The following is an 18,352-nucleotide window of genomic DNA, read 5'->3' as shown; positions in this document are numbered from 1 at the left end:
AGGGAGCCTGATTCCTCCAGCTCTGTTTTTCTTTCTCAAGATTGCTTTGGCTATTCGGGGTCTTTTGTGTTTCCCTACAAATTGTAAAATTTTTTGTTCTAGTTCTGTGAAAAATGCCATTGGTAGTTTGATAGGGATTGCATTGAATTTGTAGATTGCTTTGGGTAGTAGAGTCATTTTCACAATGTTGATTCTTCCATTCCAAGATCATGGTATATCTCTCCATCTGTTTGTATCATCTTTAATTTCTTCATCAGTGTCTTATAGTTTTCTGCATACAGGCCTTTTGTCTCCTTAGGTAGATTTATTCCTAGGTATTTTATTCTTTTTGCTGCAGTGGTAAATGGGAGTATTTCCTTAATTACTCTTTCAGATTTTTCATTATTAGAATACACTAATGTATTTCTGTGCATTAATTTTGTATCCTGCTACTTTACCAAATTCATTGATTAACTCTAGTAGTTTTCTGGTAGCATCTTTAGGATTCTCTATGTAAAGTATCATGTCATCTGCAAACAGTGACAGTTTTACTACCTGTAGATTCTTATAACAGATTTAATGTGCCACACTGTAATTACACACTACAAATTGTAATCTTGGTGCTGGCTTTTTTATGATAAACACAACCATATTAAAATGCCCCTCACTGGAATTCCCTGGCCGTCCAGTAGTTAGGACTCCTTCCTCTTACTGCCAAGGGCTGGGTTCCATCCCTGGTTGGGGAAGTAAGACCCGACATGCTGCACAGTGCAGCCAAAAAAAAAATGCTCCCCAAATCAAATTCTCTAACACACTGTTGTGCTTCAAGGGTTCCATTTAATCCCTCCCCCTTCTTGCTACCACCCTCTCCGAGGTAGTTTTACTGAGGCACATTTCGGCATAGTCTCAGTCTGATATCTTGAAAGATATTTGTTGAAACAACCTCGTGAAACCCATTGCTGGTCTTCCTAAAATAATGTTGTGGGCACTTGTTACCTTGTTAACCTAGAGTATAGTGACAGGATGCATACCATAAGTCTTCTCTCCTGAGTTGGTGAAGATGTGCTTCTAAGCAACTGTTTTTTTCTTGTTTGGTTTTTTTTTTTGAAAATGTGACCTATGTGATTGATTCTTTTGTCCTGCTTAAATTTGAATTGGAGAATCTTAAAGTCAAATTTGTATCCTACATTAAGTAAGTAAATAGACTCTCACCATACCCATGTCATATACTGTCTCCATCTCTTTCCCTCTGGCTCAACTCTATTTTCCAGTTCTAAGAATCCCTTTCTCCACTTCCTATCTGTTTCTCATTTGTCTTTTTTTTTTTTAATTTATTTATTTTTGGCTGTGTTGGTTCTTCATTGCTGTGTGTGGGCTTTCTCTAACTGTGGTAAGCAGGGGCTACTCTTCGGTTGCAGTACCCAGGCTTCTCATTGCAGTGGCTTCTCTTGTTGCAGAGCATGGGCTCTAGAATGCAGGCTCAGTAGTTGTGGTGCATGGGCTTAGTTGCTCTGGAGCATGTAGGATCTTCCCAGACCAGGGCTCAAACCCATTTCCCCTGCATTGGCAGGTGGATTCTTAACCACTGCACCACCAGGGAAGTCCCTTCTCATTTGGCTTATATTCTTCTATTATGCTTATCTTTGCAAACTGCCATAAAGTTGCTCTCATTACAAAAAGGACAAAGTAGTGTCTAAATTTAAAAATGTGTGATACCTCTCCTTAAAAACAGTCTATTCAGACAGGCCAAAATTTGGATTGGAAACAGTGAGAGACCAGGTGTAAAATAAAACTTGTCTAAGGTTTTGAGAAAAGAAAGATGATGTATGTGAATCATGTGGCACCGATAATTGCACAGGAAATGCAGTGCACCAATCTCCTCCTATTACTACAAGTTTAAAAATGAACAAACCAAAAAAAAAAAATAAAGAAAGAAAGAAAAACTCATTTTTATAGGTTCTAAGATCAGGAAGCAAAAATAAGAGCATTACACATTAATTTTTATAATAAGACAGAGAAAAAAAAATTATTAGTACCCTAAGAAACAAACATTTCTAAAATGATCTCTTCTTGACAGAAATATGTTTAATGAACATTAAAAATAGATATGAGTAAAAGTGGGGACCAGAAATATTTTACTTTTGTTAGGATTTTATAATGTATTTTCCCTTTATCTGAAAGATTAGCACACTCAGAAAGACTTCATAGAAAGTCTTAGGACTGGAAACATTTCGAAAAACCTAATTGAAGAGTTTAAAATGACATAGGTGGAAATGAGTAGAGTAGAATTGAGATTTACTTCTCTGAGACACTCCAGATTCATCATTAATCAGGCTAAGCAAAATGTAATATAATAGGCATGACTCCCAGAATAAATGAATTCCATTTCCACCGGTGAAATGATTGTATTTCATAATTTAGATGGGCCCTTTTTAAAAAAAATATGTCCCATGTACTTTTATGGTTAGAAAACATTTTTCCCCAGCAGTAACAAATCAAATACTTCATAACCTGAAAACTCACATCAAGCCCTGATATTTATACATGGATATTTCATACCTCTTATTTTTCAGAGAATATGAGATATAAGGGACACAGACCTTTATTTTTCAAAGATTGTAAAATGAGTTATTTGTACCAAATTAATTTTTCTCCAATAATATGACTTTTTCAGTTTCCATGTAATGAAATAGATAGAAGGACCATCCCTATTCTATTATACTCTGCTCATCTTCAGGAAAGCCCTCAGGCTGCTCCTCTGGGCTGGCACTTAACCAGCTGAAAAAGAAAAAAAAAATGGAAAGAGACAGAGTTCAAAAGTAGGCTCCTGGCCCACTTAAAGTCTTGGGCTAAGTGGAACAGAAATCAAAATACAAATGTGACTCCATGGTAACAGTAGTAAAAATGAATGTCTTTTCTCTCTGAGTATTGATGAAGTATATTGCTGGGAGTAGGCATGGAAGAACAGAGTAGAGAGCTGGTTAGTGGCTTTTTTTCCATCATTAAACCTTCGGACTATGTGCATTCATTAAGTTATTCTTTCTATAAACTTTCAGTTGATTCCTGCCACACTAGGTACTGTTTTAGGTGCTGTGATAGAGAGAAGAGTAAACCAGACAAGGTCCTTATCCTCCAGAGGACTTACAATCTAGTGGGAGAAGAACCTCATTTGCTCCATCTGTAAAAAAGGCATGAACAAGATGATTGCAAAGGTCCTTGCTAGCTCTAAATAAATAAATTTATTTTAAAAAATTAAAAGTACTACAGTGAGTATTATTACTAATTTTGCCACTTCCTTATTTTTTTTCCTTTATCCCAATGTGCTTTCATTGGTCCCAAGTTTGGGGGTCAGGAGAAACAAGTAGGAAGTTTAAAAGAAGATATAAATGACAAAAGGAGAGAATAAGAAAAGAAGGTAAAAGAATAGCACTGGACTGTTAGTGGGCATCTACTTGTGGTAGGCATTTTATAAATGTAATTTAATCTAAGAGACAGAAATCTAGCAAGCTGCCACCCTCCAAAAGAAAGTCTAGAGGCAGGAACAAATAATGATCAACTTTGTAAGTATAGGACCTAACACAATGTTTGATAGATAATATGTGTCCTAGAAATGTTGGGTAAATTTAAATAAACATGAAAGATGATAAATAACATAATCAACATTCTAACATTCACCACCTTAAGGAGTGAGTCACCACATTATAGGCATCATTTTCCTTCAGGCCCTTAACTCAGGACAGTTATTTCTTGGATCTTAGAATGTTCTTCAGCATTTAGAAACAAATATAGAAATCATTTCTTTAGTGGAAGCATGAGAACAAATTCCTCCACACACACATGCACAGCAAATATCTTTTGGTAAATAAATTATCATGTTTATCTCTGCAAATCACCTTGATAGCTGCATTAGGATTACCCAATTTCAGAAAGTGTTGTTCTCCATACTTTTTAGTAGACAGGTTTTTACAGTAGAGTTTTATAATGCAATCTACCTGGATGTAACAGGAATCATCATGCATGGCCATCTCAAATGGCATTCCACCTTACTTTTATAATTTGTGCTAAAGTTTTGAGCTCATCTGAACATTTTCTAAGCCTGTTTTTAAATATGAATACATTGTGACAGATTTACTCCCATGAGATGGTAGTGGGGACTACCACTAGGTGTTTGGTGGGTTTGACTAAGAAGTGTGAGTAGTTTCTCAGACACATGAAATGACATACCAGTAAATTGGAGAAAAACATGTCTGTTCTTAACAGAAAGAAAGTAAACCACTGATTGATAACCAAAAACAACAATTAATTTAGTAAATAAAATTAATAAGACACACTCAGTAAGACAAATTATAAAAGTTGATTAAAATTATTAATTAATAAACTTACAATATATGTAATATGATGTTTATTTTGAAGTATAGACTTGTCAATAAAAACAGTTCAGGCATTGTCTTGTCATTCTTTCCTTGTAACCCTCCTAATAGCCATTCTTCAACATGCAGGGTGACACCTATGCTCACTGTCAACTTGTTTGTCTTTCAACCTAGATAAATGCTTATTCACTTATCCAGTCTAAAGGTTTCACATTAAGTGACAACCAGACTCTACCCAAAACTGTCCAAACGTTGCCATAATAATTTGCCTCATACACTAGCATTACAATTTAGTTTTATATTAATGAAGGTTTTATAGTTCCACTAAGCTAGAGATAAATGTGTTTACCAATAAGAAACCTTAACCAGAGCAATTAGATAAGAAAAAGAAAAAAATAGCCATCCAAATTAGAAAGGAATAAATAAATCTATTACAAATGACATGATCATGTATATACAGAAAATCCCAAAGAATCCACCAAAAAGCTACTAGAGCTAATAAATGAATTCAGCAAAGTTGCAATATACAAAATCAACACACAAAAATCAGCTATCCTCCTAAATACCAGCAATAAACAATATGAAAAAAAAATTAAGAATGCAATCACTTTTGAGAATAGCATCTAAAAGGATAAAATACCTGGGAATAAATTTAACCAGGGAGGTGAAAGATTTCTACACTTAAAATTACAAAGCATTACTGAAAAAAATTAAAGAAAACCTAAATAAGTGGAAAGACATTTCGAGTTTATGGATAGGAAGACAATATTGTCACGATGTCAATACTGCTCAAAGCAATCTACAGATTCAACACAGTGCCTATTAAAACTCCAAGAGTCTTTTTGGCAGAAATGGAAAATTGATCCTCAAATTCATATGGAATTGCAAGGGTACCAAAAAGCCAAAGCAGTCTTGTTAAAGGATCAAGTTGTAGGGCTCACACTTCCTGATTTCAAAACTTACCACAAAGCCACAGCAAACAAAACAATATGGTATTGGTATATGAATATACATAGAGACTAATGGGTTATAATTAAGAATCCAAATATAAACCCATACATCTATGACCAGTTGATTTTTGACAAGTCCATTCAATAAGGAAAGAACAGTCTCTTCAACAGGTGTTGCTGGGACAACTGGATTTCTACATGCAAAAGAATGAAATTGGACCCCTACCTCATACCACACACAAAAATTAACTGAAAACAGATCAAAGACTTCAATATAAGAGCTAAAACCATAAAACATTTAGAAGAAATCATAGGAGTAAATCTTCGTAACCTGGGATTTGGCAATGCATTCTTATATATGACACCAAAAGTATAAGAAACAAAAGAAAAAAATAAATAAATTGGACTTCATCAAAAACTTTCATGCATCAAAGGGTATTAAGAAAGTGAAAAGACAGCCTACAGAATGGGAATATTTGAAATCATATATATGATAAGAGTTTAATATACAGAATATATAAAAACTCCTACAACTCAACAAATCGACAGACAACCCAATTAAAAAAAATAAGCATACTTGAATAGGTATTTCTTCAAAGAAGATATACAAATGGCCAATAACCATATGAAAAGATGCTCAACATCATTAGTCATTAGGGAAATGTGAATCAAATCTATAATTAGATACCACTTCACACCTTTTGGGATGGCAATAATAGTAATAATAAAATAGAAAATAACAAGTGTTGGTGAGGATGTGGAGAAATAGAAACCTGCATACATTATTTGTGGAAATGTGAAATGGTACAACTGCTATGGAAGAAAGTTCGGTGCCACCTCATAACCTAAAATAGAATTACCATATGACCCAGCAATTCCATTCCTAGTTATATACCCAAAGGAGTTGAAATGGGGCCCAGAGACTTATACACCAATGTTCAAAGCAGCATTATTCACAATAGTCAAAAGGTGGAAACATCTCAAGTGTCCATCATCAGATGAATGAATAAACAAGATGTAGCATATGCATACAATAGAATACTATTCGGCCATAAAAATTATTGAAGTTCTTATACATGCTACAATATGGATTAACCTTGAAAACATTATGCTAAGTGAAATAAGTCAGACAAAAGGATGAATATTGTATGATTCCACTCATATGAAGTACCTAGACTAGGTAAATTCATAGAGACATAAAGTAAGTTAGAGGTTACCAGGGGCTGGAGGAAGAGGAGAACAGTTTTTATTGTTTAATGGCTATAGAATTTCCATTTCTACTGATGAAAATGTTTTAGAAATAGGTAATGGTAATGGTTGCACAACACTCTGAATGCAGTGACTGCCACTGAATTGTACACTTTAAAAAAATGCGTAAAATGGCAAATTTTGTTGTATATATTCTACATTTTTAAATTAATAAGATTAATTTTATTAAAAATCTTTGAATTATATTCTTTAAATGGGTGAAGTGTATGGTGTGTGAAAGTCATGTTTACTGGATGCAACATAGATGAAGTTTTGTTTTATTTTTTGTTTTTCTTCATTGCCCATCTACAGTGATTTCAGATATCTATTTTAAATACTTTCATGTTTTTAATCAACACTAAAACAATTTTGTTAGTTAATAAGCCATGAAGTCAATTCCTTTAGAGGTGTTCATATGCTCACTAAATTTAAATTGGAAACTTGCATCAGAAACATTTTCTCTGTTTAGTCCCCTCACAATGCCACCTTATACAGTGCCTGCACATATTGGATGTAGCCAGAACTTAATAATAATTTAAGTGAATTCGTCACAAGTTAGGGGAGGAAAACTCATGTGATCCATGCAGCTTCCTTTCCTCTAAGCTTCTAAGTCAATGTCTTGCTGATTCCTAGAGGTCGCTCCATTCTTTGAAACCTCGGCTCTTAAAGAGCTGTCTGCTTAATGACAGACACAGTAAGTTAAACAAGCCTTTTTTATCCTAATGCAGACTATCATTGCACCATACAGTGTTAGAAGTGGCAGAAAACTTCATAGTCAAACATTTTGTTTTCCTCATATCAGGATAAATTATTTTAAGTAAAATTGTGTTTTACTTAAACAAATTATGCTTGAATGTATATAATTGATGAAGGTGGAAAATTATATCATAGAACTTGAAATGGTAAATATATGGAGTTGACATTTAAAATTTTTCTTAATGGAAGTATCTATGGGCAGTGGGTAATATTTTACCTTTTAAATAGGAAAGACATTAAGAATTAAGCCCAACAATTCAGAGATTTCCAATGTTGGGAGACATACACTTGATCTGGGAAAAATAAAAGTTTGAGATTACTAATAAACATAATTTGAAGTAAACAAATTTGCTCACCTTCCACTACTCATACTGTGACCCTTTCTTGTTTTATTACAACTCCATATCCTGACACTTATGTATCACCCTTCTTTCTTTATAGTCACCCAATCCCCAAAGGCTGGCCACTTTATTTTAATAGAAAATTATTTAAGACTTAAAATCCTTCAGAAGAAAAGTAGCTTCAATAGCTGAATTAATACGGTTGGAAAATTGATCAATTTACTTGACTTCTGCCTGCCAATATTGGTTTAGGTCATCTGGGGTCTCAGCAGTTCAAAGCCAAAAATAATCACCTCATATCAAAATCTTTTGTGTTGCATGTACCTCAATTCTATCCAACTGACAGCCGAGCCTGTCCCTCCAGTTCCTGGTTGCCCGCCCAGTCTTTGGACCATCTGTCCTGTCTAGTCTTATGGTTTGGGTTTCCTCCTGTTTCCTGATTTCATGCCTGATTTCAGCCAAGAATAATTTTTCTGAGCTGTCGGTGTTTGTGGCTGTCCCATGTTTACCTAGTTCCTAATTTCCATTTTGTTCTAATCCTCCCTCCCTGCATGTTGTTTCTCCTGTACCAGCCTTTGCTTTCACATTTTGACATATTTCAAAACACCACTTCACTTCCCACCCAGTCTCAGTTTTGAGAGCAGCACTGTCTAGGCTCTTGCTCTAACTATGCCAATTATTGAGCTTACTACTCTGAGAACTTAACATTGACTAGTCTTGGAGAGAGAAAAGGCAAAGCATCAAGCACCACTCATTCAATTTAATTAGAGCAACTCATAAGTTTTCAATTAGTGGTTAAGGAATTAACTTGTTGCCTCACCATTTAAGAGTATATCTATGATTTTTTTTTTTTTTCACAAAAATGGCTGCTATGGCCCTCTTCATCAATAACCAAAACGTAGATGCAATGAAGGTGAACTGGTTAAGCTATTGAATATTTAAGCCAATTACATAGAAACAGCGGAGGTTAGGAAGCTTAGAAGACACTGAATCCACAGGGAGAATGTATTGTCAGCCAAACACAATTACCCTGATTATGCTATTGGGCTCATTAACACTTATTTTTTAGAAGAGGACCATGTGGTTTGGTAGATGAAATAAGAGGTCATACCTCTGACAATTTCTTTTCAAAGAGTAAATCAGTAAGACTTCCTCTTTATTATCTTTTCTTTTAGGATTTAAGGGTACATTATTGACAAACATTTATTGTCATTATACTCTGATTGGGCAAAAATAGTCACACATTATATATTTTTTCTTCCTGGTTGCCTCCTCAAGACACTGGCAATCATCCTGGAATCGGTCTTCCATTCTCCACTATGTGTATGTGTACGTGTGTGTGTGTGTATGCATGTATGTGTATGTGTGTGTGTGTGTGTGTGTGTGTGTGTGTGTGTGCATATTTGGGATTTTCCTTATATCTTCAATAGGGTGTATTTAATTATCTGGTTATATTTGTTTCTTTCCTGTGATGAGCATTTTTTCTTCATCAGTTGTGACCAGTTACACCAGGGCTAGTTGTCTTCTGATAAGTCTATTGACTCTTAAGTAACTGAAGTATGAAAAGGAAATGATCACTTAGGAGCTCAGTTAATCAGAGTAAATTATGCAGATCTAGACCAGTGTGTGATATTACCAAGGACATGCCTCTTTATGATCCATGAAAGGAAATACTAACATAAAGATCTCTTCAAAATGCTCATATTTAAATTTGCTGTTTAAAATGTTAAATACTATGACATGCACTACATACAAATCTTTATGACAGACACTGTCATGGAAAATAGTCCTCAGGATGTGGTGGGTATGGCAACTCTTGAAGTCGATGGGACTTCAAGGTGGCCTTTCCTTATAACCAATTCAACTTTATATAACATTGTTCTTTCTAATCTTGTACACCTTGGTATTATTTGAATAATATTTAAGCAATCAATTTTAAGAACAACTTTTTTTATGTGCTTGGGTTTTTTTGGATTTAAATATTCTGAGGTCAAATTACATTTGCTTTCAAGAATGTGTTTGCCTTGGTATCCTGCAAAAAAGTCTTTACTTATGGAAATGCCTTCATAAAAATAAGTACACTGGCTAGATAATGTGTCTCCCAAAGATTTCTATCAGATAATAGCCTGAAAATGTCATGTGGTGCATTTTAATACTTACTTTTCTTTTTGTGGCCCTGGGTGCTTTAAGGAAAACTAAAAGAAGTGTTAACTGTGCATTTGTTAATCCAATTTATGGGAACTGGAGCAACCCAGAGAAAACAGAGGTAAGTGGTAATGAACTGTATTGTTTCAGAATGGGGAACAAGCCTGCACACGCGCACACACACACACACACACACACAGTGTTGTCTGGACATGTTCCCATATCATGGTTAAAAGATGTGTTTTAGTGGAATTATTTCTCCACTAAAGAGATGGGATGGGAAAGAGTTTCAGTCTCTCTAAATATGCAATGAGAATTTTCCATTTCAGGATGGTTTCAATCTGCTTGTAGAATCAGTTCACTGTTAAATGGCTTTGTGGTCACTGTTCATACCCAAATAGAGCTGACAAATCTGGAAAATATCAGCTTAACCCACAAAGTATTAGTCATCTACTCACAGTAACTCTTCATTGACCGTTCTTCATATTTTATTCCCAAACACAAAAGGGAGAATAGCGTTCTATGTTCTCTTTCAATTCAGGTGTGGGCTGTGAGGGTCATTACCTGATAACTTAGAAAGAGAAAGGAGAAAGTAAAGTGTGTTACATCTTTCTTGGCCTTTTTTTAGGGCTACTCCTTATCAGTGCAATATGAAGTAGGCTAGAGAGAAAATGGCAAGTATAATAAAATCTCTGTCATCCCTTTCTTAAATAGGTAATATGAGCATCCATCTGGGTATAAAACAGGATTAGCCATAACACATCACTTCTGTTTGAAAGCTTCCTTACATCTGATTTTAGACATATTGTATCAAATTCATTCTCTTGTGAAAGTGAGCATGTAGAAAGCCAACTTTCATTTTCTCCTATTATTTTTTTAATGAAAATCCTCCATAAAACAGTTGTTACTGTTGCTGAAACCGAGTAGCAAAGGTTTCAGATCAGGTGGTTTCTAGTATTTTTGAGTGATGTGGTTGAAGTCTAACACAACCCTTGACTTTTTTATTTCTATTACCTGATAACTGAAAAAGAGGAAAGGAGAAATTAAGGGCATTGCATCTTCAATAATGATGTCATTTACAATTTTAGTATTGTTTTGTTAGGAATGAAAGGAAGAAGTAAGATATTTCCCAGAACACAGAGAGAATTAATTTGGATGATTTGCCAAGTCAGTCAAGTCATAGAATAAAAATGAAAATGTAGCCCTACTTAATGGATAATAAACAAATAAATAAATGAATATTTAAGAAACAAAATGTAATACATCTTCTTGACAAAGTAGGAAGGTGTAATATAAACATATTTTCATTTTTACTAAAGAAAAGAAAACTTATCTTTAATCTTTAGCTTAGTTTAACTTTTAGTATCTGAAAGTTACAAATGATATAAGGAATTAAAATGTGTTTTAAATTTGACATTTTTATATTTATCATTCCTTTTTCATGTTATTTTCTTTCGATTAAGAATGGCTAAGGAAGAAATCCTGTCATAGCTCTAGACTTTTGTTGCTATTTTGATTTCTATTGTTTCAGAAACAAATGACTTTGTATTAATTAAACTAAGTGCACCTTCCCTGACATTGTAACAGAGAAATAGACTTCCCCGAAAATACTCTTCTGAACATTCTTAGAGAAAATTCTCATATTCTGATATAAAACTTGAGAGAATAGTATAATGAAAACCACATACCCATCAGCCAACGTCAACAATTATCAACCTGTGGTCATTCTTGTTTCACCTCTACTGCCACCTATTCCCTTCACCCACCAGAATGGTGGTGATATTTTTTTAAATAGACTTAATTTTCTTTAGAGCAGTTTTAGGTTCAGGGCAGAACCTAAAACTTTCCATATACTCCCTGCCCCCACCCATGCATAGCCTCCCCCATTATCAACATCCACCACTAGAGGGGTAGATTTCTTACAATTGATGAACCTACACTGATATGTCATTATCACCCAGAGTCCATAGTTTACATTATGGTTCACTCTTGGTGTCAACCAGAGTGTTTTTAAGCAAATTCCAGATATCATTTAATTTTACCTGTACAGACTTCAGTTGTACCAGGATAAGAACATAAAAAATATATAACCATAGTAACACGCTTAAACATTTAATAATAATTCCTTGACACAATCAAATATTCAATCAGAGTTCAACCTACCCCAATTGTCTCATAAGTAAGTAGGGGGTTTTATACTTTGTTATTGTTGCTTTATTTTTAAAATCATGATCCATATAAGGTATATGCATCCAAATTGGTAGACATGTCTCTTAAGTCTCTTTTAATCTCTAGGTTTCATTTTCTGTCTCTTATTTCCACTTTGCAGTTTATTTGTTGAAGAAATGAGGTTGTTTGTCCTATACAACTTTCCATGTTTTAGGTTTTCTAACATACACTGCAAAATATAATTCTCTGAGCTGAAAGCTGTTTGTTTTTTAAAAATTTTTTGTTTTGTTTTGTTTAACCTAACTATACTCAAAACACAAGACTTAGAGAAACCAGCACCATAGAAAGAAGCAGTCAAGATCCTGGCCACTACATTCCCCCATCCCACCAGAGGTGAGGATGCGGCAGTGGCTCCTATGCCACTAGAGGACACTAGGCATACACCAAGACTAGGCCTGTGTCAGTGGTTCAGGTGGTGTGGCCTGGAGGTGCTGAAGTAGGAGCTGGTGATGCTCTAGTTATTACTGCAATGAAAATCCATTAAAAATTCACCTCAATCTGCATGATCTGGAATCCTCTAAGCTTCTAAGTCAATGTCTTGCTGATTCCTAGAGGTCGCTCCATTCTTTGAAACCTCGGCTCTTAAAGAGCTGTCTGCTTAATGACAGACACAGTAAGTTAAACAAGCCTTTTTTATCCTAATGCAGACTATCATTGCACCATACAGTGTTAGAAGTGGCAGAAAACTTCATAGTCAAACATTTTGTTTTCCTCATATCAGGATAAATTATTTTAAGTAAAATTGTGTTTTACTTAAACAAATTATGCTTGAATGTATATAATTGATGAAGGTGGAAAATTATATCATAGAACTTGAAATGGTAAATATATGGAGTTGACATTTAAAATTTTTCTTAATGGAAGTATCTATGGGCAGTGGGTAATATTTTACCTTTTAAATAGGAAAGACATTAAGAATTAAGCCCAACAATTCAGAGATTTCCAATGTTGGGAGACATACACTTGATCTGGGAAAAATAAAAGTTTGAGATTACTAATAAACATAATTTGAAGTAAACAAATTTGCTCACCTTCCACTACTCATACTGTGACCCTTCTTGTTTTATTACAACTCCATATCCTGACACTTATGTATCACCCTTCTTTCTTTATAGTCACCCAATCCCCAAAGGCTGGCCACTTTATTTTAATAGAAAATTATTTAAGACTTAAAATCCTTCAGAAGAAAAGTAGCTTCAATAGCTGAATTAATACGGTTGGAAAATTGATCAATTTACTTGACTTCTGCCTGCCAATATTGGTTTAGGTCATCTGGGGTCTCAGCAGTTCAAAGCCAAAAATAATCACCTCATATCAAAATCTTTTGTGTTGCATGTACCTCAATTCTATCCAACTGACAGCCGAGCCTGTCCCTCCAGTTCCTGGTTGCCCGCCCAGTCTTTGGACCATCTGTCCTGTCTAGTCTTATGGTTTGGGTTTCCTCCTGTTTCCTGATTTCATGCCTGATTTCAGCCAAGAATAATTTTTCTGAGCTGTCGGTGTTTGTGGCTGTCCCATGTTTACCTAGTTCCTAATTTCCATTTTGTTCTAATCCTCCCTCCCTGCATGTTGTTTCTCCTGTACCAGCCTTTGCTTTCACATTTTGACATATTTCAAAACACCACTTCACTTCCCACCCAGTCTCAGTTTTGAGAGCAGCACTGTCTAGGCTCTTGCTCTAACTATGCCAATTATTGAGCTTACTACTCTGAGAACTTAACATTGACTAGTCTTGGAGAGAGAAAAGGCAAAGCATCAAGCACCACTCATTCAATTTAATTAGAGCAACTCATAAGTTTTCAATTAGTGGTTAAGGAATTAACTTGTTGCCTCACCATTTAAGAGTATATCTATGATTTTTTTTTTTTTTCACAAAAATGGCTGCTATGGCCCTCTTCATCAATAACCAAAACGTAGATGCAATGAAGGTGAACTGGTTAAGCTATTGAATATTTAAGCCAATTACATAGAAACAGCGGAGGTTAGGAAGCTTAGAAGACACTGAATCCACAGGGAGAATGTATTGTCAGCCAAACACAATTACCCTGATTATGCTATTGGGCTCATTAACACTTATTTTTTAGAAGAGGACCATGTGGTTTGGTAGATGAAATAAGAGGTCATACCTCTGACAATTTCTTTTCAAAGAGTAAATCAGTAAGACTTCCTCTTTATTATCTTTTCTTTTAGGATTTAAGGGTACATTATTGACAAACATTTATTGTCATTATACTCTGATTGGGCAAAAATAGTCACACATTATATATTTTTTCTTCCTGGTTGCCTCCTCAAGACACTGGCAATCATCCTGGAATCGGTCTTCCATTCTCCACTATGTGTATGTGTACGTGTGTGTGTGTGTATGCATGTATGTGTATGTGTGTGTGTGTGTGTGTGTGTGTGTGTGCATATTTGGGATTTTCCTTATATCTTCAATAGGGTGTATTTAATTATCTGGTTATATTTGTTTCTTTCCTGTGATGAGCATTTTTTCTTCATCAGTTGTGACCAGTTACACCAGGGCTAGTTGTCTTCTGATAAGTCTATTGACTCTTAAGTAACTGAAGTATGAAAAGGAAATGATCACTTAGGAGCTCAGTTAATCAGAGTAAATTATGCAGATCTAGACCAGTATGTGAGATTACCAAGGACATGCCTCTTTATGATCCATGAAAGGAAATACTAACATAAAGATCTCTTCAAAATGCTCATATTTAAATTTGCTGTTTAAAATGTTAAATACTATGACATGCACTACATACAAATCTTTATGACAGACACTGTCATGGAAAATAGTCCTCAGGATGTGGTGGGTATGGCAACTCTTGAAGTCGATGGGACTTCAAGGTGGCCTTTCCTTATAACCAATTCAACTTTATATAACATTGTTCTTTCTAATCTTGTACACCTTGGTATTATTTGAATAATATTTAAGCAATCAATTTTAAGAACAACTTTTTTTATGTGCTTGGGTTTTTTTGGATTTAAATATTCTGAGGTCAAATTACATTTGCTTTCAAGAATGTGTTTGCCTTGGTATCCTGCAAAAAAGTCTTTACTTATGGAAATGCCTTCATAAAAATAAGTACACTGGCTAGATAATGTGTCTCCCAAAGATTTCTATCAGATAATAGCCTGAAAATGTCATGTGGTGCATTTTAATACTTACTTTTCTTTTTGTGGCCCTGGGTGCTTTAAGGAAAACTAAAAGAAGTGTTAACTGTGCATTTGTTAATCCAATTTATGGGAACTGGAGCAACCCAGAGAAAACAGAGGTAAGTGGTAATGAACTGTATTGTTTCAGAATGGGGAACAAGCCTGCACACGCGCACACACACACACACACACACACAGTGTTGTCTGGACATGTTCCCATATCATGGTTAAAAGATGTGTTTTAGTGGAATTATTTCTCCACTAAAGAGATGGGATGGGAAAGAGTTTCAGTCTCTCTAAATATGCAATGAGAATTTTCCATTTCAGGATGGTTTCAATCTGCTTGTAGAATCAGTTCACTGTTAAATGGCTTTGTGGTCACTGTTCATACCCAAATAGAGCTGACAAATCTGGAAAATATCAGCTTAACCCACAAAGTATTAGTCATCTACTCACAGTAACTCTTCATTGACCGTTCTTCATATTTTATTCCCAAACACAAAAGGGAGAATAGCGTTCTATGTTCTCTTTCAATTCAGGTGTGGGCTGTGAGGGTCATTACCTGATAACTTAGAAAGAGAAAGGAGAAAGTAAAGTGTGTTACATCTTTCTTGGCCTTTTTTTAGGGCTACTCCTTATCAGTGCAATATGAAGTAGGCTAGAGAGAAAATGGCAAGTATAATAAAATCTCTGTCATCCCTTTCTTAAATAGGTAATATGAGCATCCATCTGGGTATAAAACAGGATTAGCCATAACACATCACTTCTTCTGTTTGAAAGCTTCCTTACATCTGATTTTAGACATATTGTATCAAATTCATTCTCTTGTGAAAGTGAGCATGTAGAAAGCCAACTTTCATTTTCTCCTATTATTTTTTTAATGAAAATCCTCCATAAAACAGTTGTTACTGTTGCTGAAACCGAGTAGCAAAGGTTTCAGATCAGGTGGTTTCTAGTATTTTTGAGTGATGTGGTTGAAGTCTAACACAACCCTTGACTTTTTTATTTCTATTACCTGATAACTGAAAAAGAGGAAAGGAGAAATTAAGGGCATTGCATCTTCAATAATGATGTCATTTACAATTTTAGTATTGTTTTGTTAGGAATGAAAGGAAGAAGTAAGATATTTCCCAGAACACAGAGAGAATTAATTTGGATGATTTGCCAAGTCAGTCAAGTCATAGAATAAAAATGAAAATGTAGCCCTACTTAATGGATAATAAACAAATAAATAAATGAATATTTAAGAAACAAAATGTAATACATCTTCTTGACAAAGTAGGAAGGTGTAATATAAACATATTTTCATTTTTACTAAAGAAAAGAAAACTTATCTTTAATCTTTAGCTTAGTTTAACTTTTAGTATCTGAAAGTTACAAATGATATAAGGAATTAAAATGTGTTTTAAATTTGACATTTTTATATTTATCATTCCTTTTTCATGTTATTTTCTTTCGATTAAGAATGGCTAAGGAAGAAATCCTGTCATAGCTCTAGACTTTTGTTGCTATTTTGATTTCTATTGTTTCAGAAACAAATGACTTTGTATTAATTAAACTAAGTGCACCTTCCCTGACATTGTAACAGAGAAATAGACTTCCCCGAAAATACTCTTCTGAACATTCTTAGAGAAAATTCTCATATTCTGATATAAAACTTGAGAGAATAGTATAATGAAAACCACATACCCATCAGCCAACGTCAACAATTATCAACCTGTGGTCATTCTTGTTTCACCTCTACTGCCACCTATTCCCTTCACCCACCAGAATGGTGGTGATATTTTTTTAAATAGACTTAATTTTCTTTAGAGCAGTTTTAGGTTCAGGGCAGAACCTAAAACTTTCCATATACTCCCTGCCCCCACCCATGCATAGCCTCCCCCATTATCAACATCCACCACTAGAGGGGTAGATTTCTTACAATTGATGAACCTACACTGATATGTCATTATCACCCAGAGTCCATAGTTTACATTATGGTTCACTCTTGGTGTCAACCAGAGTGTTTTTAAGCAAATTCCAGATATCATTTAATTTTACCTGTACAGACTTCAGTTGTACCAGGATAAGAACATAAAAAATATATAACCATAGTAACACGCTTAAACATTTAATAATAATTCCTTGACACAATCAAATATTCAATCAGAGTTCAACCTACCCCAATTGTCTCATAAGTAAGTAGGGGGTTTTATACTTTGTTATTGTTGCTTTATTTTTAAAATCATGATCCATATAAGGTATATGCATCCAAATTGGTAGACATGTCTCTTAAGTCTCTTTTAATCTCTAGGTTTCATTTTCTGTCTCTTATTTCCACTTTGCAGTTTATTTGTTGAAGAAATGAGGTTGTTTGTCCTATACAACTTTCCATGTTTTAGATTTTCTAACATACACTGCAAAATATAATTCTCTGAGCTGAAAGCTGTTTGTTTTTTAAAAATTTTTTGTTTTGTTTTGTTTAACCTAACTATACTCAAAACACAAGACTTAGAGAAACCAGCACCATAGAAAGAAGCAGTCAAGATCCTGGCCACTACATTCCCCCATCCCACCAGAGGTGAGGATGAGGCAGTGGCTCCTATGCCACTAGAGGACACTAGGCATACACCAAGACTAGGCCTGTGTCAGTGGTTCAGGTGGTGTGGCCTGGAGGTGCTGGAGTAGGAGCTGGTGATGCTCTAGTTATTACTGCCATGAAAATCCATTAAAAATTCACCTCAATCTGCATGATCTGGAAAGAAGTCTCTTATTTTAATGCCTAAAATCGTAACTTTTTTCAATGTGTTTTTCTATAGAGTTCTATATACTCCTTCTCAAATCCATTATATGACACAACAGCAGGAAGCCTGGAGACTGTATCTAATCATCTCAAATAGTACCATCAAGATCAAGTATGCTTGGGACTTCCCTGGTGGTCCAGTGGTTAAGACTCTGAGCTTCCATTGCAGGGGGTGCAGGTTTGAACCCTGGTTGGGGAACCAAGATCCCACGTGCTGCATGGTGTGGCAAGAAAAAGAAAAACCAACCAACCAACCAACAAACAAAAGAAAGATCAAGTATGATCTTGTATTCCAGTCTGTGAAATCTGATAGAAACTCATGCAATAGTAAAAATAGGAGGGCTTCAGAATACTACTCTAATTATTACATTTACAAATAAATTTTCTTATGGA

At 34.8% G+C, this 18,352-nt stretch overlaps 1 protein-coding gene across 1 annotated transcript in view; it reads left to right on the top strand.

Annotated features, from left to right (window-relative positions):
* The window catches only part of MALRD1 (MAM and LDL receptor class A domain containing 1), a 653,641-nt gene extending 635,585 nt beyond the window's left edge, over positions 1-18,056 (top strand). The window contains exons 39-40 of the mRNA XM_024129703.1: positions 9,835-9,910; positions 17,976-18,056. Of these exons, the coding sequence (XP_023985471.1) occupies positions 9,835-9,910; positions 17,976-18,056 (157 nt within the window). The remainder of the gene's footprint in view (positions 1-9,834; positions 9,911-17,975) is intronic.
* The last annotated feature ends 296 nt before the right edge of the window (positions 18,057-18,352 follow it).

This window comes from Physeter macrocephalus, chromosome 11 (genome assembly GCF_002837175.3).
Source record: "Physeter macrocephalus isolate SW-GA chromosome 11, ASM283717v5, whole genome shotgun sequence".
NCBI classification, from domain to species: domain Eukaryota; kingdom Metazoa; phylum Chordata; class Mammalia; order Artiodactyla; family Physeteridae; genus Physeter; species Physeter macrocephalus.
Note: the sequence above shows the minus strand (reverse complement) of the source record. Positions and strands in the feature narration are given on the sequence as shown.